Source organism: Lepeophtheirus salmonis, chromosome 13, assembly GCF_016086655.4.
Source record: "Lepeophtheirus salmonis chromosome 13, UVic_Lsal_1.4, whole genome shotgun sequence".
Lineage (NCBI taxonomy): Eukaryota > Metazoa > Arthropoda > Copepoda > Siphonostomatoida > Caligidae > Lepeophtheirus > Lepeophtheirus salmonis.
In genome coordinates this window covers 14,093,189-14,118,949 of record NC_052143.2, presented here as the reverse complement: position 1 = coordinate 14,118,949, position 25,761 = coordinate 14,093,189, and the positions used below count along the sequence as shown (strand labels likewise).

Here is a 25,761-nt window from a genome sequence, read left to right as displayed (position 1 = left end):
TAACGGATTAAAATGACGTTTAATGACGTATAGGTCGTATTATCATATTCAAATAACATTGGAATATAACATCCTTGCTCATTAGTGTTGTTTTTGTTCGGTTTAGTCTTTCGTAATTTTTTTTTTTTTTTTTTTTTTTTGAGTTGATCTGGGACGATATTTTTTTGTTCATTGAAAAATTTCGTTTTCTAAAAGAAAGTCATTTTTTCGTCCCTCAAATACATTTTTTTTTTTTTTTCTGAATGATTAAAATGACGTGTGAACGGATCAAGAGCGAATTTTACTATGAGACCTATCCAGACCTAAGTTGAACTACCGTACTAGTTATAAAATTATAACTGTCTCAGATCGGCTTATGATATACAAACACCAACTATATAACACTATATAAAAATTGAGTTAAACCTTATTGAGAAAAGATTGTTGTATCATTTTAGAAACTTTGCAGCTAGCAACAAGAAGAAAATAACCTAACCTGTGTTGGTATGATATTTCGTTTTTATCGGTTCTTGTTGTTTTGTGTTTATTCCTTTTCTTCTTCTACTAATATCATAATTATCATGTTGTAGAGAGAGAAAGAGAAATATAAAAGTACAATGACCTAAATTATAAATGCAAAAAAAAATATATATATCATCATAATTATTTTCTCCTGTGTATTAATTCTAAGGGCAGCTCTCCAGTATAGGACAATGTGTTGCTATCACATTTTGTTACCCTTGCGGGAAATTTTGTATTATGTCTCAGAGAGTTGCATACTTATTTGGTTCTAATTCAATACTCATACATTACTTACACTTGACATAATCTTATCCCTTATAGATAATTATAAATCAATTCTAATATTTATTCCTTATAGCCAATCCATTCTTTTATTTCATTATGGAGTTCCTTTATTTCTTCCAAATGTAAAAAGGCAGTTCTTATTGACTTAAAAATATATATCTCAAAAGCTGTACATATGGTATTTGCCATCTCAAATTTAAAACTTTGACACAACTTTGTTGTTTATAGTCTGAACATTCAATGAACCCTCATTGAACTACCACAGATAATTGCTTTTAGAATCTAATAATAGTATGTATATACAAGATAGCTCAGAAGTTAAATGGTGCCCGGTAATATTGTCTCAAGTATATTTGCCTTAAACCATTTCCCCTTAGGACATTTGGTTCAAGGACATTTTGCCTATGTAATATATAAATAAATGGGGTTTACACGTCGTTATCCTTATTCTTGGTTGAAATTGATATTCCCTTTCTATTTTTTTAATCAAATTATGTAAAAATTTATTACTTTAAAATGAATCAAATGTTTGTTTTCTCTTGAAATAATGATGGAATTATGCTCTTGCCTTTTATTATGGTTGTTTTTCAATCCATAAGTCTTCTCTAGTATGAGTAATCCATCATGTCTAATGATGGATTACTAACGGAGAAGTGATTATCAATTCTTATATTCGAATTGTTGCTGTGTTTATTTAATTTCTCTTATTATACTAATTTTATTACCTACTTTGTCTCTGGTTCAAATTCATTATATAATAAGATTTCGTTGGTATATGCATTGAAATTTTGGGGAATGAGTTCATCATTATTATTCCATCGGATAACAATCCTTTATTCCGTTTTATAGTAATACACATTACATATTTTGATTAAAAAATTTCAAAGGAACATCAACCAAAAATGACCTATAAATCTCATTTATTTATATATTAAGGAGGAATAACCTTGAGGCAAAATAGTTATAAGCAAAGTTACCTTGTGCCGAGTTAAATAGCGCTGATTTAATGAAACTACAAAATAGGAGATATAAACTCAAAATAGTCATTAGTAGCAGCATTTTGAGATTTCTAAAGAAAATGTTTCCAAATTATATGGTATGATGTAATAACAATTAAAACTTTCCATCAGCTCAGCTATTAGGCTCAAATATGGAGAAGTATTTGTTCCACATTGACCACTATATCTGTCAGAGTTGACTGGATTTGTGTGTGCTTGTTTTTTTGGGGAGGGGTCTCATTTAGAAAACTCATTTATAACTCAATTTTTTATTTGTATGTTTATTCATGGATTAATTATTCAGTTTTTGAGTAGCAGTCGTATCATGACATGTTTCTCAAAATGGATATATTTTGTATTAAATAGTTAACACACTATTATTTAAAGGAATTTTTTTTTATAAATATAATTAATTCTTAAAAATAATACAAAATTGCATCACAATACAAATAAGCTTTAATTTATTCCGATTAGAAATATCTATACCAGGGATGGGCAACTGAAGACCCCGACCTCACTCAGTGTGGCCCGCAAATAGATTAATAATAAATTTTTTTTAAAGTGGTTATGTGGCCCTTCATTGATGGAACTGAAAAAAATAGGCCCGCTTTATCTTGGAAGTTCTATACTAACAGTGTATTGTTACACCTTTTACAAAATTGCAACTTGTACACGACTAAAGCTAATGCAGTGATACCAGATAAAATAGCTAATAAAATGTTAAATTAGTAAATAATTATTAAAAAACCTCTTGTTTTTTATTGAGCGATATTATTTAGTTGTTTCTGTTTGAATGTTAATAAATTTAAAAATCTTTTTTTTTTTTTACTGTGATATACATTGTTATTAAAATCAATAGCATCGAAAGTCTGCTTGGTATTTTGTACAAATTAAGGTTTTTATTAAAAGTAGCTTACTTCCATTTTTGAAATTAAAATAAAATTCATTATTTTTTTAGTAATACTAGAAAAATAAGATATTTAATATTTCTCGACATCACATTTGATGATAATTATAGTTGATTCACATAAATTTCCTTCTTAAATCAATTTATAAAAAACTGAATTTGTAATACAAACATAAAGTAAAACAAGTTTTAAAATGAAAGAACATACTAAAAAAAATGTTGTCTTTAAAAACACAAGATCAAAAATATTCCATTTTTAAAACAAATATATAATTTTTATTTAATTTCTTATTGTGAAAATTTGATATCAATATACAGTCCTTGTCTCCATGTTATAAATATTTAAGTATTAATATTTGCTATTTGAGTCCAACTAAATGATATTTTGAGTGTAATTATGGCATTATTTCCCGTACCTAAATATCATTATGAAACTCGCGATGCCCTCAATATATGACCTTTTAGTATGGCAACGCTAGACCACATGCATTATCAATGGTTCTCCAGTCCCACAAAAATATTTTTGTGGGCAACTGTGAATTTTAGAATTATTTTTTTTTTGTAAATAGTTGTGTGTTTTTAAATTTTTTTCTGAACAAGTGTGGATTTTTGGAAAAAAAAAATCCAAAAATTAAACTTTCATAGTTAGAAATTGAATCCTCTTACCTTATTTATATTGCATTTAGATTAGTATATATATATTATATGTTATTCAGTCTTCTACCACTTAACAACCATCTACCTAACCTTTATACATAAATACACAATCAAATTTGAATAAGAGCAAAATTTGTAGAATATCAACATTTCTCACAACTTTGGAATTCACATAAGAGCAATACTGCATATTATCAATGAGCGTAAAATGGATTAAATCAAAAAGATTATATATGTCGGGAATTTTGAATGATAATATATCAAGTAAAAAATTTGACCCAATAAAGTATAGTGGTGTTTACATGCAATTACGTTTGAATTTTCAAGAGGTATAAATAATTAGTAAGAGCACTAATATCTTGCAGATTTCTTATAGATTCTTTTTTTTTTAAATGCATGTTCACAAGGGTTTGGGACAATTTTCCCATCCCTACATATTATATATAAGCTTTCTATTTTGCCACACATCAATTCACAAAAAATATATAAGTATATAGAAAAATTTATATCTTAATATTCTTTAAGAACATTATTTCATCGTTTGGGGAGATGTGATCTTAATTTGAACTTTATTGGGAGAAAGAAAAAAAAATGACTGATTTTTATAGACCAATATTCAACAATCTACGGATTTTTGATTTGTCTAAAATTTAGGGGGAATTTTAGTTTTATAGCAACATTTTTGTATTGGAATTTAATTGTACGGTATTCTATTAATTTAGGTCATTTAAAATTAAAACAAAAGAGTTATATAAGAGTACAAAGAAATGACTCACATTAAGAGAGTGATAATAAAGACAATATTAGGTCATGTTTTGTCCTTCTTTCTTTATTTTCCTTATCCTTTGTGGGCTTCAAGGTCAATCAAATACCCATTATAATTCAAGGACTATTCATGTTTATCATCATGAAGGCCAGATATACCTACACACACATTATTTTCACGGTCTTTAAAGAGTCTAACCTTGCTATACATTTATATACCTACGTCCTACATATTTCTTGAAAACATCCCTCTATTCCTTTAACTATTGCTAGTACTAATTAATCAACCCATTCTTCTTATACCATAATTCCATCAGTTAATTCTTAAAGTAACATACCTAGTTGTAAAAAAAAAGTGGGATGGGGCGTTGTTTTCTAAATATTTTATGTATCATACATATTTTGAAACTAAATAAATAAACTTATTTAGTCTGTGAATTAGTTGCCACTTAATCATTATTGTTTTATTAGTTCCAGCCCCCACAATTGTCTCTCTCTCTCTCCTCCTCCTCTTGGGTGGACTCACCCCACCTACACAGTTTTTATAGATATAGATATTGTACCTATCAATTTATATTGTAAGAATACTTTTAGAATAATTATATTAATATTAATTCTCTCATATATTTCAGGTCATAGACTTTGGTTCGAGTTGTTATGAACATCAACGAGTATATACGTATATCCAAAGTCGGTTTTATCGTGCACCTGAAGTGATTTTAGGAGCCAAGTATGGAACGCCAATAGACATGTGGTCTCTAGGTTGCATTCTTGCTGAGTTACTTACAGGTTATCCCCTGCTTCCAGGTGAGGATGAAGCGGACCAATTAAGCTGTATTATAGAACTCTTGGGCATGCCCCCACAAAAACTCTTAGACCAAAGTAAACGTTCCAAAAATTTCATTAGTTCCAAAGGATACCCCCGATATTGTTCAGCTACGGTTCTCTCTGGAGGAACAACGATTCTTAAGGGAGGGAGATCACGACGTGGTAAACATCGAGGCCCTCCAGGATCTCGAGAACTTCAAATAGCACTAAAGGGTTGTGACGACTCTTTATTCTTAGATTTTATTCGACGATGCTTAGAATGGGATCCCTCGGCCCGATTGACTCCTGCAAATGCACTTCGGCATTCTTGGCTACGTCGTAGATTACCTCGACCTCCTGAATGCAAAAATGAGACTACAGAGTCATCTCCTTCAGGGACTCTTAGAACCGCAAATTCATCCGAAGGTTCTGCGAGAAATTTAGCTTCAACTTTAGAGAAAAAAGCCAATGCTGCTAGTTCAGGTACTATACGAACCGCAAATTCCTCTGGTGGAGGCGGCTCGGCTAGGAACTTGGGTTCTACGCTTGAGAAAAAATCAACTACAGGAGCCTCAGTTGCAAGGACAAAGACAATTATAATTACACCTTCAGCTGTCGTCAATTCGTCCAATGACGATGGAGCATCATCCAATATGTATTCTCGACATTCCTTAGCCACGACAAAACTACCACAAATACCTAATACCATAACTTGAAGAAAGAGAAGAATAGAAAGCAGAAAATAGAAGAATGATAAGATAATTTAGAGAAAATGGGATTTCATCTACATGTATATGCATATATGTATATCAAACGAAATAAACACTTTTATATGAATCATTAATTATAATAAATCACATTATTTTACTGAGATCTTTAAGCCCAGTCCCACCCCCTCCCTCCCCCTTATTAATTCTTATCAAATTCTTTCTTTTTCTTTTTGCTCCTGCAACATCAGCAACTTTAAAATCACACACCTTCAAGACTCATTTTTTTATTATTATATAATTATGATCATCGTATTATTTTATTAGTAAAAAAAAACACTCAAAATTATCGAACGACTATATAACCCAAAAAAATTAAAATAATAATAATAATAATTAATCATTCGTGCGCGTATTTATCCATATTTATGTATGTATTTATTTACTTACTTACATTCGTGACCATTATTTTAAGAAAGTAAACGAAAATGAAAAAATATTAATAATATGAAGAAGCTCTCTAATTGTGCTGTGAGAAATCCTATTATTAAAGAACCTTTCTTCATCATCCCTAACTCTTCTTTTACTCCTCCTTTATTCGTTCATTATGTCTTTATTATATCTATCATTACTCATTAGTATTCTTACAATTATAATTTGTGACGTCAGGGATTTTTTTTTTTTTTTTTTTTTTTTTCAGTTTAGATGGAAGAAGGGGGAAGGATGATGAGTCAATAATCCAATTATTTTTGCCCTTTTTATTTACAATACAAGATAAAGCAAATATTGTGATTTTTTTAAAATATTATATAAAAATATTAATATTAGTTACAGAAGAACATGAAAGAAATAATGAAGCCTTATTATTGTTAGAGTTTGGAGCCTTTTCTTCAAATCAAATCATTTTAATAAAAAGCATTTTTTAATAACCACACAATGTCCCAAACCCAATTTGCCCTCCCTTAAAATTTAGATTCTTCTGACACTACTATTAATATATAGATATATATATATAAACCATGAACCTTTTTTACGAAAAAAATTACATACAAATGATGAATTTATGAATAACTATTAGTACTCCTTATTTTATAGAAGCTGTTAGAGAATTTGTTTCCTTCGTTTTCATTATATTATCCTTTGTTTCTGTTAGCCTTTCTGTCGTCCCTTTTGTTCAGTTTATCCAATGAATGATAAACTATTTTTTTACTGCCAATTCTTACTATTATAATAATAATAATAATAATATTTTTTTAATAAAAAAAACACATCACGATTGACTTGATTATTCCGAAAATACTATCCAGAAAGATAAAAATTATGTGCAATAGTTTTTTACATACTTTGTATTATTATTATTCATACTCTTAAATATTATTATTATTACATATATTTGATGGATTTGTTCATAACTCTGCTATTTAATGCTGCATGAATGAATGAGAAAGAAAGAGCGAAAAGGGGATTCATATATTAGGTATAATACCACTGCATATAATATATATAAATGAATACTATATTGTGTCTTGTAAAAATAATAATAATAATAATAAAGTCCCCATAAAATAAAAATTAGGTTTTTTTAGTACATAGTCGTTCGTTCGGTCAACTTAAAAGAAAGAAAAAACAAAAACAAATTCATTCTCGATTACTTATTATTTTTAACTATTATTATATTATTATTAATTCTGATAATGAAATATTTCAAACAGATATTGTGATTACTCATCTAAGTCAAAAAATAACAAAAACATACAAAAAATGAATTAGAATATTGCTATTATATATGTATATTAAACCAGAGAAATAAGAAGAAAAATGATCCACTCCAATAGATAGTGAATGGTAGTGTTGGGTGCGGCGGCGAGGACAACTACTACTATTAACAACTTTGCCCCTTATATATACCACTTATATTGTATCAAGCCCAATCAGAACTGAATTGTTGTTGAATATGTGGCAGTGGTCGTAAACGGAAGGCTTTGCTACCATTTTATACGTCATTTCATTTTGTATACGTCGATTCCCAACCCCACACCCTCACGCTGTCCCATTTGCCGTTTACTGCCACTATACTCTCATCGCTGATTCAGCTCCTCTCCTACATATAAATATACTTACATACAATCAAGGCTGTCTTTCCTTTCATTAATCACTCTTATATGTATTTGGTTGAATCTCCGAAATCATGGAGCTATCTCATCATCTCAAAAAATATTATATACTCATATCAACACATATTCTATTGAATATAAGTGAGGAGCTAGTTGTTATTTATTCTGAACAGACTTTGTTCATTTTTCTATATAATGATCATAGTAATACATATTATCATTTCCTTTCATATATAGATATGATTGATAAATTAATTCGTTCATTTTTCTTTTTACATAAAACGAAATAAAGAATTAATGTTGAAAACAATATTATTTTATATGAAAATAATAATTCACTCATTTCTTGTCCTACATATACTTTTGTTTTACTCTTTTAATTCGATTCCTATCCCACCGTTCAATCCCAAGTCCCAATCCCCTGCGTATCTGTATTAAGTAATATATATGTATGTACATCTTTATAAGTACTATTAAATTTCAATGTCAAATTTTTTTGACAACATTATTATTATTATTATTATTGTATATTCTCATGTTTCGAAATAAAAACAACGTAATGAAATTGATATATCCTATGATTAATTCCTTTACATTTCTAAATTGTCCATAGCTAAATTAGCTGCCTCCTCAAATTCTTGACTTTCCTGTCTGGGCTCTCTATTACTACTTATTTCTTGCTCAAACGAAAGCTTGGAACGTCGTCTCTTGGGCACCTTGTATAACTTTGCATAAGAATTAGACTTGCTTGTTCCTCCATTTGGAAGAGGTATTATAGGTAGGAGCGGAGATGCATCCGCATAATTCATACTCTTCAACTTAAGTAATTTCGATTGATTTCTAGAAGATTGTAGTGCCGCTGGAGAATTGGAAACAATTTCAATCGTAGAAGAAGGTGAGAAAAGATGAGGATCCGCAATTTGAGCTCTTTCATTCGAAGTTGGAGTTATCCCGATTGACATTTTATCTTTATTATAACCACAAGGAGACTTTATTTCGGTACCTAAAAGTGTAGCTAAAAGGCGGGCAGAGTCATCCACAAAGTTTGGAGTTGCACTCTCCATAAACTCAGTAATTATAGAAGAAACGATAGAATCATTTGAAGAGCTAAATGCTTCAGTTTGTTCCTTCATAAATAAAGAAGGAATTTCTTTGAGAGATAAGTCTTTAGTTCTGAAACTAAGATTACGAAAATATATTACTTGAGCTGGAACAATTAAAGTCTCCATACCCAAGTCCTTCAAAGAATTAAAAAATCTTATTCTTACAAAATTACCCATAAGATCTGAAAGGTATATACTTCCATATGCACTATTAACAACTTTTTCATTTGACCTTCCAGGATCGTTGACTTGAATAACAAGGCCTACCAAATCTACTTCGTTAAAATTACTTTTAAAATCGTATTCGTCCATCACAATATCAAGTATCGATGCCAATGATCGACTTTTTCCAAAGTAATCATTCATTTTAAAGTCTTCAGAAACTTCTCTAAAAACCGTCGACTTTAATGAGGAAAGATTTACTTCATCAAAAAAAACTTTGTTGGCACTAATACAGTGAATAAAAAAAGGTCGATCTTCATGTAAGAGTGAAAGTAACTCATGTGAGGGCTTCCACAAAGACAGGGTTCCAAACACATTCGGGCTTTGATCTGATATTTTCAATCTAAGAACTGGAACGTACTCAACTCTTGATGTTTCTTCATATGACTTAAGTCGAGCTTCTACTTCGTGTCGCATTTCATTGCGAAAAGTTTCAGATTCTTTATTCTTGAATTCTTTAAGTTCTAATCAAGTAAAAAGACCATATATATACGTTAATTATAAAAGGACGGATTGAGTGATATTTAAAATTATTAATCCTAAATGATTACCATCAACTTGACTTGAAGAGAGGGATTCCAATATAGACGGGTCTGCATAGGTCTCAATTAAATTATACAATTCTTCAACATTAGACGTACGATTTATTATTTTTAATCCATGTCGAAATTGAGCTTTGTTCTTTTCTGAAAAAAATGATAATAACATAATTATCAATACATATATGAAAAATTTAATGAATAAATTGCTTACGTGACACTATTCTCTTATCTTCCAACTCTTTTTGAACTTGCGAATAAATCTTTTCCGCAATTTCTTCCTTCGAATTTTTTAATGCATGCATTTTCTTGTTATATACTCTTTCATTAATATAAGTGATTTTCGATTCTTTCTTTTCCATATAAACAAGAGGATATCGTCTACGAATAATTACTTTGACTCTTGCAACAAGTCCTCCGTCTTCTTTAATAGATTTTAATTTAATAATAAGTCTTGGGCCCCAGTGAAACCCTAGTTTGGCCCACCATCTTGCTCGTCGACATGAATTAATAGAAAAATTAAGTCTTGTTCTACCTTCATCCTCCAATGGCTTACAATTCCCATGACTACTATCTCTTTCAATTTCAGCCCCTTCGATGTATAACTTAGTACCAGACTTGATCTTTTTCATACTAATGAGTTTAGAGATAGAAGGCTTCAAAACAGAATGAATTGAGTACCATCCATCCGAGAGCTCTATAGTATCTGAGTGTATCGCAGCAATAAATAAAATAATGGGCTTCGAAGGAGAATCATCTCCTTCATATATTTTTTTCAGAGCCGATCGACAACTACCAGCAATTTCACGATCATAACGATATTTTAATCTCCATAGAATAGACAAAGGACTAAGTTCGTCATACAATTCAGTTCGTAATGATAGAGAATGTAAATATAAAAAGATCCATTTATAGTGATTCGCGATCCAATCGTCATTTACTTTTGAGTTATCAACAGAAGAGAGCGATAATAATAAATCTCTAATCTCTTTTAATCTAATTTGGTGATCTGAAATACAAAATAAATTATTATTTTTAATATACGTACGTGATTTCATTACTATTTGAAGTACTAATCTGTCCCAAAAAACCCGGAGTGCGAGGAATTGATTTTAACGCTATTTTTTTCAAACAAACTCTGGATGGCAATTTTTGGCGAAGATGATATAAATCTGTTTGAAAATTAGAAAGTAATTTATCATTGGTAAGCTTAAGAATTGAAACATTGCACTTTTTATTGGATGAACATTCGAAAGTAATAGGACTCTTCCTCTTAAGATTAAAATAAGAGTTTTCAGTTTTTTCTACTTCTTCCAAAAACTGAGTATCAAACACATCCTGATCAAAAGTATCATCTTCGCTACTAAATGATTCATTTTGACAGACGGAAATTGTTTTAGAAGAGTCAACACTATCAATCTCTCGATTGAAAAATTTAGATAAATCATCCCTGTTTTTAGAAGTTTTTAATTGAATATGACTTTCATTTTGTCCATTGGGCTTTGTAGGCACTTTAAAGGAGTGAACTGAAGATATATAGGGGTCATTCGAATCTTTTTGAAATAGCTCATTGAAATCTTCCCCTTGAAAAATGTTTTTGGCTTTATCCATTGCCGACTTGCTGATACCAACACTTTCCTTTGAGCCACATTTGATAAATCCAATGTTTTTAGAAGATTTTAACTGAATATGGCTTTCATTTTGTCCATTGGGCTTTGTAGGCCCTTTAAAGGAGTGAACTGAAGATATATTGGGGTCATTCGAATCTTTTTGAAATAGCTCATTGAAATCTTCCCCTTGAAAAATGTTTTTGGCTTTATCCATTGCCGACTTGCTGATACCAACACTTTCCTTTGAGCCACATTTGATAAATCCGATGTTTTTAGAAGATTTTAATTGAATATGACTTTCATTTTGTCCATTGGGCTTTGTAGGGACTTTAAAGGAGTGAACTGAAGATATATTGGGGTCATTCGAATCTTTTTGAAATAGCTCATTGAAATCTTCCCCTTGAAAAATGTTTTTGGCTTTATCCATTGCCGACTTGCTGATACCAACACTTTCCTTTGAGCCACATTTGATAAATCCAATGTTTTTAGAAGATTTTAACTGAATATGGCTTTCATTTTGTCCATTGGTCTTTGTAGGCACTTTAAAGGAGTGAACTGAAGATATATTGGGGTCATTCGAATCTTTTTGAAATAGCTCATTGAAATCTTCCCCTTGAAAAATGTTTTTAGCTTTATCCATTGCCGACTTGCTGATACCAACACTTTCCTTTGAGCCACATTTGATAAATCCGATGTTTTCAGAAGATTTTAATTGAATATGACTTTCATTTTGTCCATTGGGCTTTGTAGGCACTTTAAAGGAGTGAACTGAAGATATATTGGGGTCATTCGAATCTTTTTGAAATAGCTCATTGAAATCTTCCCCTTGAAAAATGTTTTTGGCTTTATCCATTGCCGACTTGCTGATACCAACACTTTCCTTTGAGCCACATTTGATAAATCCAATGTTTTTAGAAGATTTTAATTGAATATGACTTTCATTTTGTCCATTGGGCTTTGTAGGGACTTTAAAGGAGTGAACTGAAGATATATTGGGGTCATTCGAATCTTTTTGAAATAGCTCATTGAAATCTTCCCCTTGAAAAATGTTTTTGGCTTTATCCATTGCCGACTTGCTGATACCAACACTTTCCTTTGAGCCACATTTGATAAAGCCAATGTTTTTAGAAGATTTTAACTGAATATGACTTTCATTTTGTCCATTGGGCTTTGTAGGCACTTTAAAGGAGTGAACTGAAGATATATTGGGGTCATTAGAATCTTTTTGATATAGCTCATTGAAATCTTCCCCTTGAAAAATGTTTTTGGCTTTATCCATTGCAGATTTACTGATGCCGACACCACATTGAATAAATCCGCTATTGTTATTTTTAAAGTGAATTTCACTTATATTTGATCTGTTGGTCTTAATTGGTTCTACAGCTTTAGAAACATACTTATTATTAGTATCATGTTTATCATCACAAGTATTTATACAACTTCTTTGTTTTTCCATTTTTGAAGAAACAATTCCAATTTCAGAAAGAGATTTACATGGGCTAAAGTTGAATATGTTATTTTGACAAAATGGATTACTTTCTTTATCAATATGTTCATGAGATTCAATACTTTGACAGAGCGTAACTTTTTCACTTAAATTAACATTTTTTTCTGCTGATTTTAAACTGTTCAATGTCTCAGAATCATGAGAAAATAATTGATGAACATTGTCCTGAAGTTTTTCTGATTCTTCCAGCTCACTATTTAATTGTCCATAATTAGATGGCACTTGTTTAGTTGATTTCATGTTATGAATAGAAATAGAATCTATAATTTTCCGTTCCTGGAGTTCTTTAAAAGTATGACTAGATATTTTTAATTGTTCATTAGTTATTAGATTTTGATTTTTCTGGATTAATTGAGCGCTCAATTGATCGCTTCCAGTATTAAATGTATCATAAAAAATGTCTTCCTTTTTACCCTTGAGCTGGTCTTCATATTTTATTGGAGAAGGCAAAGGAGTTAATGATGGTACGTATTCATTAATGGATTTTCCGCGTTTGTTGTACTTTTCAATGCATAAATTCATCGGAAACATCTCATTATCCACTCCATTAAAGGGATTTTCTGACGGAGTGTTGGATTTGACATGTTTATTGACATTGATTGATTCGATGCAATGCGTTGTCTCGAAGTGTTTCTCGTTTTTTAATGATACATAATGCTCTGGACTCTACTTTATGGAACAAAAATCCAACTTAAATTATGGAATGTGGTCATAATTATCAATAAATAATGTATATCAAGACAATTATCATTAATACACTTGAATAGTTGAATGGTATAAATTGATATTACAATGATTAACTGCTAGATTTGCTGTAAAAAAATTAAAAATCCTCCCCACAATGAAAGTTGGATTCTACACGCCTGAAAGTGAACTTTGAGTGGAATAATGTTAGGCCCCAGGATATAATCCACATCAGGCTCTTCATCTTTCTCGACTTCTTCGTCACGTTCTATGTTGAAGAAACGTAGAAACTCCCGCTTTTCATCTTCGTTTTCCATGGCCAAATGAAATAGAATATTTTTAATATAATTATTTCATATTTAATAATCTATTTTAAAAGCTCCATTCAACTTAATTCAAAATCAAAAAGGCCGCTCAATTTCGTAACCTGTCGTCTGCTCAGCTGAATATACATTGACCAATTGTTATTTCTTTGTTGTGCAACTATTACACATAAATATTGAATAGTTACAAGGCTGACATCTAGTGTTATTCATTATATCTAGCTATATTAAAATTTGAAAGTCATCAGTTGCGCGTATATTTATTCATAGTCGCCCGAGGCCATGACAATGAGTTCTAATTACACAAGCTCAAATCACGCAACCTATTAAGGGGTAGACATGAAACTAATATGAACTTTGTACAATTATAAAGCTATCATATTTGACGTAATTGTAATTTTATCTAACCATCACGTGGTATTTTAATCAACTATCCCACTTTAGGAGAATATTTGAAATACCTAAAATTTGTTCTGGAGCAAAAAGTTATAGTTGAATTAAAGGACTTGAGTCCTTTAGCTTTATTCTACCTATAGAATTCAAAATCAAAGTAGATTTATGTTAAAGGGTTTTACTGACTTCCGGCTCAACTAAATGTAATTACTTAAAATTAAATTATTTTGAACTCATTAAATTGGGAATATGAGTAATTGATACAGTTTGTATGAAGTTTTATATCCCTTTCTGTTCAGGCATTGGCATAAATACATAATCATCGTTATGAACTAATTATATTATTATTCATTGATCAATGGAAGATATTATTTGAATGAAACTTACTACATAATCTGGTACAAACCCGATCTGAAGTTGCTACCTTTTTTTTTGAAGGACCAATTCATCAGTTTTACTGATTATTTTCATAATTTGAAGTTCATAATGGAGGAAGTGATAATGGCGGCGAATAAATTTAACTTGCCTCGAGGTTACACTCGATCCTTTTCGTCCAATTAGTGCTACATCTCAATCCCAATAGCCTTAGCAAATTAGGACAGAATCCCTCATTCACGTGGAACTTTGACATTCATCCATGTATTGATGAAACAGCAGGTAGTTTGAACTTTGCCAAAAGAAAACTGTAGTACGATGAACTTTTGTAGTAGGCACTGACAGCAAAAGTCTTGAATTTATTGTACAGGAGCATTCGATCTTTTCGACTGCATCACGTAGCTGAATAGATATGAGGAAATGTTGCAGTTTAAAAAGGTATGCTGTATTGAAAAGATTATGTGTGGGTTTCAGATTTGTCAGAGGTGTGAGTTTAGACTTTTTCTCATGCTGCGATTTTTATCGCCCCATTTTTGAGGTAGATATACATATTGTAAGAGTTTTAGCATTAGAGAAAGTTCTTCGGATTTGTAGAGACATCCACCCAAATGTTATCTGCAAAAAATGTTTTTGAAAGTCCTATATCTTCTTATAAGTATATTTACAATTATTTTACCGGACACCAGCTCAGACATTTCCAGTGACGCCAGTATAACTTATAAATGACAAATTATGCATTTTTTGAGGCATTAAAATACGTCCCCCGGTATTTAAAAAAACCCCAAAAATTAACATGGTAACACTGATAACTTTAAGTGAGAGCTGAAAACATAGAGATAAAATACATTTTGTCTCTATGACTGAATATCGATGCTGACTAACTTCTTTATAAGTTATAACAACATTGGAACAGCTTAGCTGTCATGACCTTTTATTAGATCAGCTGCATGTAGCTGTAAGAAGAAGGAAACACACAAATACCACTCCGTCTATAACAAGGACATAAAAACTATAATTACTCCTATTTCGATTGTCAATCCAACAAGTACTTACCCGATCAAGCCCCAATTGTTACTCTCCATCTTTCATGAACACAAACTCTAGTTCTTTCTTCTATAGGATAGAGATACTTATATACTTAGATGTTTCCCTCAAAAAATGTAATGTTAGAGTATAAAATTTTATGTCTAAAATGCATTGTTTTGTAGCATTTCTTCTTAAAAATTATCGTTTGATGAAGAAATGAAAAACAAAGAGATTATTCAGAAAATGACAAATATTTAAGTTCAATACAATTTTTATGTGTCATATTTATATATGCAAACGAATCTCTAGACAAATTTCAAACTATATTTTATGTACGAATCCCATATTTGATTAAAAATCCATTTTTTTGTACATGAACAAAACGAAACAGCAATTTTCAAGAACTTCTTTTTTTTTTGCCCATAACTTGTTTGATTTTGAATAAATTTAGAAAACGTCCTTATTCGTTTAGTTGTTTTTTGAAGCGCGAGTCACTTTTAGATTTATAACTCAACCTACCTCGTCTCCTTGAGCTCCAAATAACTGTTTGAGGTATAGAATAAGCCCCCTTTATACGACCCCCCAAAAAAAAAAAAAAAAAAAAAAAACCACGCTCAGAAGAAGCGTCCATGCAAAATTTCAGCTTCCTAGATTCAATATCGTGGACACCCATAATTGACACACACAAACTCTATTTTATATATATACAGGTAAGGAATGTTGTAAAATTTAGAAATGCAAACTTTTTTGATGGGTTTATAGTCATTAAAACTAATTAAATTATACCTCATTAGAGTTAAACATTGAACAATGTAGTCTTGAATGTACATACATATGAGTGACCCACCCTCAACTTTTAGGTACAAGAGTGACTCATAGTCTCATATTTAACAACATTGATTGAGAGAATATATTTGTCTGTTAGGATTTGAAACAACTTTTTTCTGTTAAAGAAGACAAATGACATCTTTGTAGCGTTTTTTATTAGGAATAGGGGAAGAGATTTGAGCTAGAAGGGAGAATACTACTCAGATTAGAAAGTTTATTGAAGGAGGAGAAGCAAGCTACAGACAATTCAACATTCGCTATTATTTATATTATTTTAAGACTTATAAGTTATAATAGATGAGTGAATGTCAGATGAACTTGCGTCAGAAGCTAATAAGAAGATGTGCAGAGAATTGAAGAGAGAAAGAAGGAAAGAAAGAAAAAGGAGTAATCGTTGTTGAGCTAGCTACAGACGAGAGGGGCAGAGGAGTGGCAGTGTTAGGGATGGAGGAGTGAATGTACGATTTGCTGTGTGATTGGATAAAAGAGAAGGGAGCAAAGGGAGGTAGTGAGGAGAGAGGGAAAGAGAGTGTGTGGCTGGCAGTAGTTTGTGAATGGTGAGGAAAGTGAACGCCATTTTGTTTGCGAACGTCGTTGTGGGTGGAATGTGCGAGTGTCTAGTTATTATGACGACTGTGAATCATAATGAGTTTATGTAAATGTTGCTTATGCTAAATTGGTGAAATAATAGATACTAAAAGAGTGTAAGTGTTGTTTTAATTCCTTGAATCTTGTTTGTAATTAGTAATTACTAAAGGCTAAAGAGTTAAAGCCTACCATGGGTTGAGTTGTATTAATAACGTAAGGCTATTAGAAGTAGTAGTAGTAGTAGTAGTGAGTGAGTGAGTGAGTCAGTAGAGTGACTACTTCTTACTCGTTGGCACTGAGCATCAACAGCTTAAGCCTTTAAGTTTAAGAAAAGCAGTGAAAAAGAGTTAAGTTTGTTTCAATTTGTTGTTTGTTATTACTTGTTAGTGTGTTGTTTGAAGTGGAAGTGGAAAGTGGAAGTGGAAATCTATCTATAGTGGTATAGTGGTATAGTGGTAAAGTGGTGAAGTGGTGAAAAGTGTGAGAATCCCTCAGGCAATGAGTAGTTCAGGCGGTCGAAGTGGTGGGAGTGGGTCGCGGGGTGGGTACAAGGTGCTCTGCGTGTCTTGCCTGCACCCCAAGGCCAGTGACGACGTGATCCGCGAGTCTCTCTACCGAGAGTACAACAAGAAGTATGGGGACGTGTCCGTGCGAGTGATGCATGAGCCAGACGAGCGCGTGGCCTACGTCTACTTCCGCAACTTTGACGATGCCCGGGACGCCAAACACGCAAAGTCCAGGATTATTTTGTTTGACAAGGCTGCAGTGGTGGAGCCGGTGTATGAGAACCGTCGTCGGAGCCCGAGTCCTCCTCCGTCGAGCATGTTGGGTCCCCCTCCTCCTTATTACAGATATCGTTCTCGTAGCCCCATGATGGAGGGCGGTCCGCACGGGGCTCCTCCTTCGCGGCGTGAGTATAGGGATGACTATGCCCCTCCCCCGAGACCACTATGACCGCCATCCCCCGCCTCCTCCCCTTCTCCTCATCATCAAGTGCAAAGGCAGCCTCGCTATCCTTATAGTGAGGCTCATCACCGACGCTACACCAAGGATAATCGTCCAGGAGCGGACCCTCATACCCCGCCTCATCACCACCACCACCATCATCATCACCATGTCCCACCTCCTCCAGTTCCCAACAAAAAGGACAAGTTTCCAAACTACTTGAATCACATTCCTCCAGAAGAGGATCCTCTGGCCACGCGGACGCTTTTTACTGGCAATTTGGAGTTGAATATCACGGAAGAGGAAATGCGACGCATCTTTGGACGCTACGGAAAATTGGTTGATATTGATATTAAACGCCCACCTCCTGGTACGGGTAATGCGTATGCCTTTATTCGATACGAAAATTTGGATCAAGCTCATCGCGCTAAAATTGAACTCTCTGGACAATATATAGGAAAGTTTCAATGTAAAATTGGTTATGGAAAAGTGAATCCAACGCCTAAAGTGTGGATTGGAGGTCTGGGCTCTTGGGCTTCTACACTTTTACTCGAAAGTGAATTTGATCGTTTTGGTGCTATCCAAAAAGTGGATTTCCGTAAAGGTGACCCACATGCATATATTTTTTTTGAAAGTATTGAGGCAGCGCAAGCTGCTGTTCAAGAAATGAGAGGATATCCACTGGGAGGGCAAGACAAACGATTGAGAATGGACTTTGCTGATATTGAAGAATCTTCCGGGGGGAGTAGTAGTGCACCACCCATAGCTACTACACCTGTCCAAGATCGTTATCGAGACTATCATTCTTTTCGAGACAGAAATTATACTCCTCGAAGAGCACCTCCTCCATACTCTTCGCCCTCAGATTGGCCGTCTGGAGGAACAAAACGTTCTATTGATGATTTGGATTCAGATCATCATCGTCCATCTAGGATACGTAGAGTGGGATCTTCTCCTGAACCTGGAGAGGATAGGAGAATTAGTGGAGATGAAGAAGATAATCCTAGAAGATCCTGCTACGATGGTAATGATGATTCTGGTGGCGTCAGATCTCTTGTTGAAATTACAAAGAAAACACCTAATGTCTGGGATGGAGGACTAATATTGAAAAACTCTCTTTTTCCCACCAAGTTCTATCTAATTGAAGGAAATGAGGATGTTGTAGACTGTTTAAAAGATGAATCTGATAAACCTCATTTAAAAATTACTCAAAGATTACGTTTGGATCAGGGTAAACTCGACGATGTGGCCAAAAGGATGAAGACATCGAGTTCTCACGCGATCTTCCTTGGTGTATCGGATTCAACTGAACTTACGCATGAGAATCCAGATATTCAATCGAGGCCCCTTAGAAATCTTGTTACGTACTTGAAACAAAAAGAAGCAGCCGGTGTTATTTCTCTTAATAACAAAGATGAAGGAAGTTCTGGAGTACTGTATTGTTTTCCACCTTGCCCGTTCTCTTTAGACTTACTCAGAAGTGAATTTAACAATATCGACGAAGGTGATATTAAAGAAGATCATTTGGTTATTGTCGTAGTCTGTGGAAATTAAGCATATATTTCCATTTATTACTCAGGTTATATAAGGTATATTTCTAAGTAATACGTTTAATGTAACTTTTTTTTAAAACAAACCAATAATATTTTAATATTTATTTTTTCTTCCATTTGACCCTTAGAAGTGATAAGAAATAATATTGAGTTATCTTTTTGGTAACCGCTTTTCTATTTTATTGCTATTTATTTGTTAAGGAAAACATAGGAGGAAAATTGTTCCAACATGTAAAAAAAGTATTCTCAGTGCTTCACCAACGTTATAGTTTTCCCCCCACCCGTGTTAATTATAACTTTTTATTATTGTGCGTCTCAATGAAGACATTAATTTTTTCAACGAAAATAGTGTAAAATATATATTGTTAAGTGTCATACTTTGTGTGTGTGAAGTTTTAAGAAAAATATCATATGATCTGCGAGAAGAGTCATTTGTTAGTGTTAAAACAATAGTGTGAGATTGTCACCTCCCACGACTTTACTTTCTGCTGAGAAAAGCATCAGATGTTCAACATTACGAAATACATATTAATAATCTGTTAAAATAAAACAAAACTATATTGAATTGTCTACATTTATTTGAACTAACCAGTGTTAGTAACATACTAATTATTTACATAACAATTTACATGTACAATTTGATGAATAGATTGAAGTTTATTTCGGCTTCTTGCGTTCTTTAGCTTGTTTTAAATATTCCTTAAGCTTGTCACGGAGACCACCAGTTGATTTCGTGCTATTCTTCTTAGAATCTTCTTTAGAGCGACGAACCGGTATTTTTGTTAATTGAGATTTCTTTCGGGTATAAGATTCTTCCGTTCTACTCGTCGTTCCTTTAGACTTTGAGTACGATTTGTTAACATAACCATCTTCAGAACCAGAGGAGGACGAGGAATATGAGGATGAACTGCTTGAGCTTGAATCAGACGAGTCTGACTCTGATGAAGAATCTGATGAGGAAGAGTCCGATTCAGAGGAAGAACTGGATTCAGAAGACGTGCTTTCCCTTCTACGTCCTTTTGGTATTTGTTTCCTTTGAACTTTTTTAGTTGACCTAATGTCTCGCTCACGTAAATGTTTGGATAAATTTTTCTCCCTCTCGCTAGCATTAGCTACTTTTTTGTCGATAGAGTTGGAAAGATGAGAACGTTTTTCATGTACATTTAATAACGATTTTTTTCTATTATCAATTTTTTGTCTCGCTTCTTCTTGTTCTCTCTTCACTTTCACAACAGTCGAAGAAACATCTCGTTGAATGGTTGTGACGTCACTGTCAGAGAGTTTCCTTCGTGATACAGTTCTTTTGTTATACTTCGAGTCTCTATCTATAAGGTTGGGATGACTATCATTGTCGGAACTATCATTTATATCAGAATAGCTCGCTTTCCTTTCACCTAAACGATCACGTAAGGAAGAACCAAGATTGGAAGACGTAAATCCAGAATGAAACCTATTTGTAAGGGTCTTATTGTGGGGACTAAGACTTTTATCGTCTTTGTATCGATTAAAATCTGAAGTATCTACACTTAGAGTAATTCTCTCACGAAGATCTTTTGGATTGATCCTAGGGGGTGAGAAATCTTCTATTTCAAGGATACGGATGTCAGTTCTTTCATCATTCTTGAATTTTCTTTTTATGCCCTTGTAAAGGCGAGTCTTGGCAGAAACCTTGGACTCTACTTGATCCGCTATCATTGTCATACGTGGTCTCTTCAACTTAGATTTCCATTCATCATCAGACAACCCTTCATTGCTTTCATAAGTTATGAATTCAGGTTCACATATATCCTCACTTATCCTTTTTCTAGGTGAATAAATATCTGCATCTTCATAATTTCTTTTTTTGCTAGAACGCAGGTTCGAATCAGTCCCAAAGTGCTCAACGTTGTCTTCTTTATCGGGATCATCCCAATCTCGGACACGAGACGGTAAAATGACATCACGAGGCACAGGAATAGTACGCTTACTATTTGAATCGGACCAAGATTCGGCAATAGAACCCCATGGGTTTTTACCAACGGGGCCCAAGTACTTTTTTCTTTGTTCTTGTTCAAGTAAAATCTCTTGCTCTTGTATCATGGCCTCACGCATTTTTCTCTTCAAAGAAGATGAAATAATACCTTCTTGTTTGACTAGAGAAAAAAAAAGCGTCAATTTTGTTTTAAACGAAAATATTTTGGAAAAAATACTTAATGAATAATTTGGTCTACGATTATCATTTTTCGACGCAAATTGCATAAAAATAAATGAACTAAAATCAGATGGCTTTCCAAATCTCCATACTCCTTCAGGTATTACAATGGATCCACCAATCTCATTCGTGTAAATGGGAGAATCGTATGGCTCATCAAACTGTAACAAGGAAAAAAAAGGATATGATTCATATATATATATATATATATAAAAGACTACTTTATGATTGATGGCAGATAAATTTATTCCATCACTGATGAGCTCTAAGTCACTTTTTACGTTAATTTCCATGGCATCCATTGGCTCTTTTAATGGTCGACTCATTTGAAGCATAGCTTTAGATGCTGAAGTGGGAAGAGCCCAGATTACATTGATAGAATGAGAAGTGACCCATTCAAATGATACAGGATTGAATTCCTTAAAATACTCATAAATATCCTTGCTCTGAACATTTCGATTTGACTTTTGAATATAAACATGGATCGTTTCCAGGCGAAAGTTTCGATCATTCCTGTTTTTAGTCACTTCATCTGCATCTATCTCCAGGCTTGTGTAGAGATTTTCAATTTCCTCAAAATTGGCAGCATTGGATTTTAGGTTGAAGCGACGGGCACGCGCCTCCATCCGTTCGGACGACTCTCGATCAATCACATCCACTCCCGAATTCCCGATTTCTTTGAGAAGGTCCTGAAAAGTAGAAGAGAGGATCATACATTATAATCCCATTCCACACTCCCCACAAATCTCCACATCCCGTCTTACCGGCAGTTCACTCTTGTTGGAAATGGTGATTTCCAAGCCTAATTCCCCTTTGGCTTTAGGCCGCCTTGCAAAATCAGAAGGCAGTTCTCTCAAGTTTGCATCATCGCCATCAGAAGAAATCTCACCTTCTTCCATCTCTTCTTCTCCCTCCTCTACACTAACATCTCTTCCCTCTACATCACCGTCCACCTCCATCGTACTCAGAGTTGATCAACCTATTCTACTCTTCAATCCGAATAACTAATAACAATGAGTTAGGACTTGAGCTGTGCTGTGCAACCAAATAGACAGTTAAAAAGTAAAGGGACGAGTTTTTAGGGTCTGGTTCGAACTTTTTCCATGATATCGCTCTTTCAAATAAACTAAGAGACGCGCATGAATGTATGATTTAAATGACCTGATTATTAGGAACTCAAAAAGGCCATTACATAGGATTTGGATTATTATATAATGTATATCTATCAAGGACTTCAATTTAATTTATATTATCCATAGAGAAAGATTGTTTCTCTATGATTGATAATATCTAAATAATAAATCCACTCATTATATTCGACAGTTGGTAACATAGAGAAATTTATTTGTCTATTTTTGGTAATAAGAAAAATACAAAAGGCAAGCTATCGTATATTTTATTACATTTTTCTTTTCACTTTTCCAATTTGAGGTTGCGAGTAGATAACAAAAGCTCAACTTCATCATGAACAAATATTATCTACATAAAATGATACTCACAGCTTTAAACCAAGTAGCGAAACGAGGACCCACGTGATCCATAGCTGAAAAATGTATTGGTGCACAGAAACTTTTTTAATTCCCTAGAGGTACTGTTTAGTTATTATTTGGAGATATAAGTAGGAGCAATTGAATTCATTGGTAGGAGTTATGGACTATGGTGTTATCTAATATCATATTAGTAATATGTCTATCCTGCGTTATTTTTTTCATATATAATTAATGTAAAAATATATATTTTATAGTTAACTATGGAGTCCAAATCAAGTCGAGTTCAAGTTCCCACCTCTGACAATAATTGGCCATTGTGTCTAAAATAATACATTTTTTATTATAATAACAATGAATAAATCATAAATGTATAATCAAAGATGCCTCTACTATAGCGTACTTGGTATAAATGAAAACTTCACCCTTTTCTGTTCTGTAGGAAATCCAAATAAGGAAATATCTAAGAATAAAATAATTTTTTCTTTCCCCACAGCAAATTTTAGAGTGTGAGCTAGACGTGCTCGATTCTAAATATTAAATAATTTTCATTTTGTTTCCTTTAATAAAGGATTTACTCTAAAAAAAGTGTTTTATTCAGATCTTAAAATAATAATACATTTTCATAGTATATATATATAGAGAGAGGAATAAATCAAAGAAAAGCAGGATAAAATATAAATAGTTAGTTTTTAATTTTGAACGTCTGTATCTATGCTATTAATGAGTATTTTTAAAATAACTAATAATAAAATATAAGAACTGTTATGAGAAACATTTATGAATAATCCTTATTTGTGTGGAGATTCTAAATCTTCTTGGGGGTAATATTCAAATATGGTGATAAGCAAATAAGTTTTTTAGAAGATGATTAAGACTAACTAAGTTTCGACATTGCAATCATATTAAGGTTTTCCACTATAAGTCTACATAAGTTAAGAGGTCACTTATAATTTGTTACCACTTAGCACTCAACAATTCACCAAAAACTATTTATGCAGATAACAGCAAAATATAATATGCATTGCTGACAAAAGTATGGAGAAAAAAGGCAGCATATTTATTAAGAGTATAAGATTGAGTTCTACTTTTTTACAGGGGATTTCTGCCTTATATACATTAAGGAAACTGGAGGATTCCTACAAATGAAATATTTTTCTCTGAATAACAAACGAAAAAAAGTCGGCTTTGGAAGGAACAGGTTTCAAGAGTTTTAACAAAGAAGCTGTGGGTGAGAAATGACAAGAATTCTTTTTTCCTCACTAGGTAATTCATTCGAGAATTATTCCTTTTTGTAGAACTTTCCAGTTCCAAATAACTATTTCTATGTAATATCAGAATATGATATACTTTGTAGACCAAAACATCGAGAAAAGAGAAGCACATTATCTTTACTGTCGTTTTATGGAGCTCCTTAGTTCTTATTTATAGAAGTATGACGATGATGATTCCACAAAAATCTGAAGGAATTTATGTATAGACACAATGACTAACGAGATCAAAAGTCACAATCAACGATCCTTCCATTAAAGGACACGAGATCCAACGAGTGAAGAGTCGACATCCCTTGAAAAGAGTATCAGAAGACGTGCGAATTGGATGTTTCTAGGAATGGGAAGGATACAGATCTATAAATCCGATTTCTATGTAGATCCATCCAAATGACTATGAATGGAATGTCTTTCTAAATCCACACTTCTCTCACCTCCCTCCTTCTGCTGTCTACTGAGTAATGGAATTCAAAGTCGTACCTACTCGGGTTTATAGGTTTTGTGAGTCAAAAAGAAGTTCCCCCTTTATATAGTCCCACAATTAGACAAGGATTATGAGTCTACCAAGAGAAACTTTAATTCCTGTACGATGGTTTGGTCTCAATTCTTCTATAAATATTTCATATTAATATTTGAGTGACAACAACTTTTAACTGCTTTTTAACTAGCAACTGTTATTTCAATAATTTTTCATTAGCGAACCTCCGATAAAAAGGACTTATTTATCAAAAGCTTAAAAAACTTTTATTGTTAAATAAATTAGGTTGTCCTCAATGCTCTAGGTACAATATTCATTGGAATATATATCTCCAACAGCGCCAGTAGTCAATCTTTCGGGGAAATATTAAAAATGACGTCATATTTGTTGTCATAAAAAGCGACACCTTATGTTGCAAAAAGATATTTCTACGACTTCAAAAATATATAAAGTTCTGTATTTTCTTTACTTCAAGCTAACAAGCGTGTTTCGCTACTTTTTTAAAAGCTTTATAAAAATCAGGTGCGAGAAAAAGAAGACAAGTTAGAGAGAGAAAAGAAAAAAAGAATGAAATATAAACTAGACTTGTGATTTGTGGCTCCATCTCTTGTGAGTTCTGTGAGACTCATATTGATATTATCATATTTATTGTTCCCAAACGTCGTCCTGCTTCAACTTCTTCATACTTAAGATTAATTATTGGATTCACGTTTCACCCTTCCGACCTTATTGAGTAATTTCTGACACCTCTTAACTCCATTGACTCCCTTCAACTTTTGCTTCTCATCTCCGCAAGTCCAACTCTCGAGGAAGGCGTCATTATCCGTGTCTTAGCCGTGGATCATCCATTTCGAGATAATTTTGCTCTGGTCATCATTCAATTTGTAATTATTATAC

The 25,761-nt window shown here is 32.8% G+C and overlaps 5 protein-coding genes across 8 annotated transcripts in view; 3 read left to right on the top strand and 2 right to left on the bottom strand.

The window, feature by feature from the left end:
- LOC121128302 (dual specificity tyrosine-phosphorylation-regulated kinase 2) overlaps positions 1–6,880 on the top strand; it is a 44,109-nt gene extending 37,229 nt beyond the window's left edge. For both annotated transcript variants that reach the window (XM_040723892.2, XM_040723891.2), the window contains exon 3: positions 4,746–6,880. In XM_040723892.2, the coding sequence (XP_040579826.1) occupies positions 4,746–5,636 (891 nt within the window). In that variant the 3' untranslated portion in view covers positions 5,637–6,880. The remainder of the gene's footprint in view (positions 1–4,745) is intronic.
- A 1,366-nt stretch (positions 6,881–8,246) lies between these two features.
- LOC121128301 (uncharacterized) lies at positions 8,247–13,875 on the bottom strand. 3 transcript variants are annotated; one of them, XM_071893021.1, is made up of 5 exons: positions 13,584–13,875; positions 10,667–13,386; positions 9,820–10,614; positions 9,618–9,752; positions 8,247–9,530 (listed from the first exon to the last, which is right to left on the bottom strand). In XM_071893021.1, exons 1-5 carry the CDS (start codon positions 13,721–13,723, stop codon positions 8,332–8,334), a joined length of 4,989 nt encoding a protein of 1,662 aa, XP_071749122.1. In that variant the 5' UTR covers positions 13,724–13,875; the 3' UTR covers positions 8,247–8,331. The 3 variants fall into 3 exon arrangements, with proteins under 3 accessions (XP_071749122.1, XP_071749123.1, XP_071749124.1); XM_071893022.1 differs by having other exon boundaries at positions 10,679–13,386; XM_071893023.1 differs by having other exon boundaries at positions 10,667–13,391; positions 13,586–13,856.
- Positions 13,876–16,785: 2,910 nt separating this feature from the next.
- Positions 16,786–20,002, top strand: nito (RNA-binding protein spenito). Its single transcript, XM_040724068.2, has 2 exons — positions 16,786–17,055; positions 17,327–20,002. The coding sequence occupies exon 2, from the start codon at positions 18,191–18,193 to the stop codon at positions 19,436–19,438; it is 1,248 nt and encodes a 415-aa protein (XP_040580002.2). The 5' UTR covers positions 16,786–17,055; positions 17,327–18,190; the 3' UTR covers positions 19,439–20,002.
- LOC121128481 (uncharacterized) lies at positions 19,998–22,751 on the bottom strand. The gene is made up of 4 exons (XM_040724067.2): positions 22,393–22,751; positions 21,850–22,317; positions 21,627–21,789; positions 19,998–21,569 (listed from the first exon to the last, which is right to left on the bottom strand). The coding sequence occupies exons 1-4, from the start codon at positions 22,585–22,587 to the stop codon at positions 20,095–20,097; spliced, it is 2,301 nt and encodes a 766-aa protein (XP_040580001.1). The 5' UTR covers positions 22,588–22,751; the 3' UTR covers positions 19,998–20,094.
- A 1,494-nt stretch (positions 22,752–24,245) lies between these two features.
- The window catches only part of MAPk-Ak2 (MAP kinase-activated protein kinase 2), a 25,985-nt gene continuing 24,469 nt past the window's right edge, over positions 24,246–25,761 (top strand). The window contains exon 1 of the mRNA XM_040722714.2: positions 24,246–25,748. The gene's annotated coding sequence lies outside the window, so the exon portion shown is untranslated. The remainder of the gene's footprint in view (positions 25,749–25,761) is intronic.

Excerpts from the sequence above, each read along its gene's own strand:
- LOC121128301 (XM_071893021.1), bottom strand. The coding sequence starts at position 13,723 with ATGGAAAACGAAGATGAAAAGCGGGAGTTTCTACGTTTCTTCAACATA. Across the intron at positions 13,387-13,583 it reads CTCAAAGTTCACTTTCAGGC|TCCAGAGCATTATGTATCAT; the intron begins GTGTAGAATCCA and ends CATAAAGTAGAG. Across the intron at positions 10,615-10,666 it reads ACAGATTAGTACTTCAAATA|ATCACCAAATTAGATTAAAA; the intron begins GTAATGAAATCA and ends TTTGTATTTCAG.
- LOC121128481 (XM_040724067.2), bottom strand. The coding sequence starts at position 22,587 with ATGGAGGTGGACGGTGATGTAGAGGGAAGAGATGTTAGTGTAGAGGAG. Across the intron at positions 21,790-21,849 it reads TATCTGCCATCAATCATAAA|TTTGATGAGCCATACGATTC; the intron begins GTAGTCTTTTAT and ends TCCTTGTTACAG. Across the intron at positions 21,570-21,626 it reads TAGACCAAATTATTCATTAA|TCAAACAAGAAGGTATTATT; the intron begins GTATTTTTTCCA and ends TTTTTTCTCTAG.
- nito (XM_040724068.2), top strand. The coding sequence starts at position 18,191 with ATGCGACGCATCTTTGGACGCTACGGAAAATTGGTTGATATTGATATT.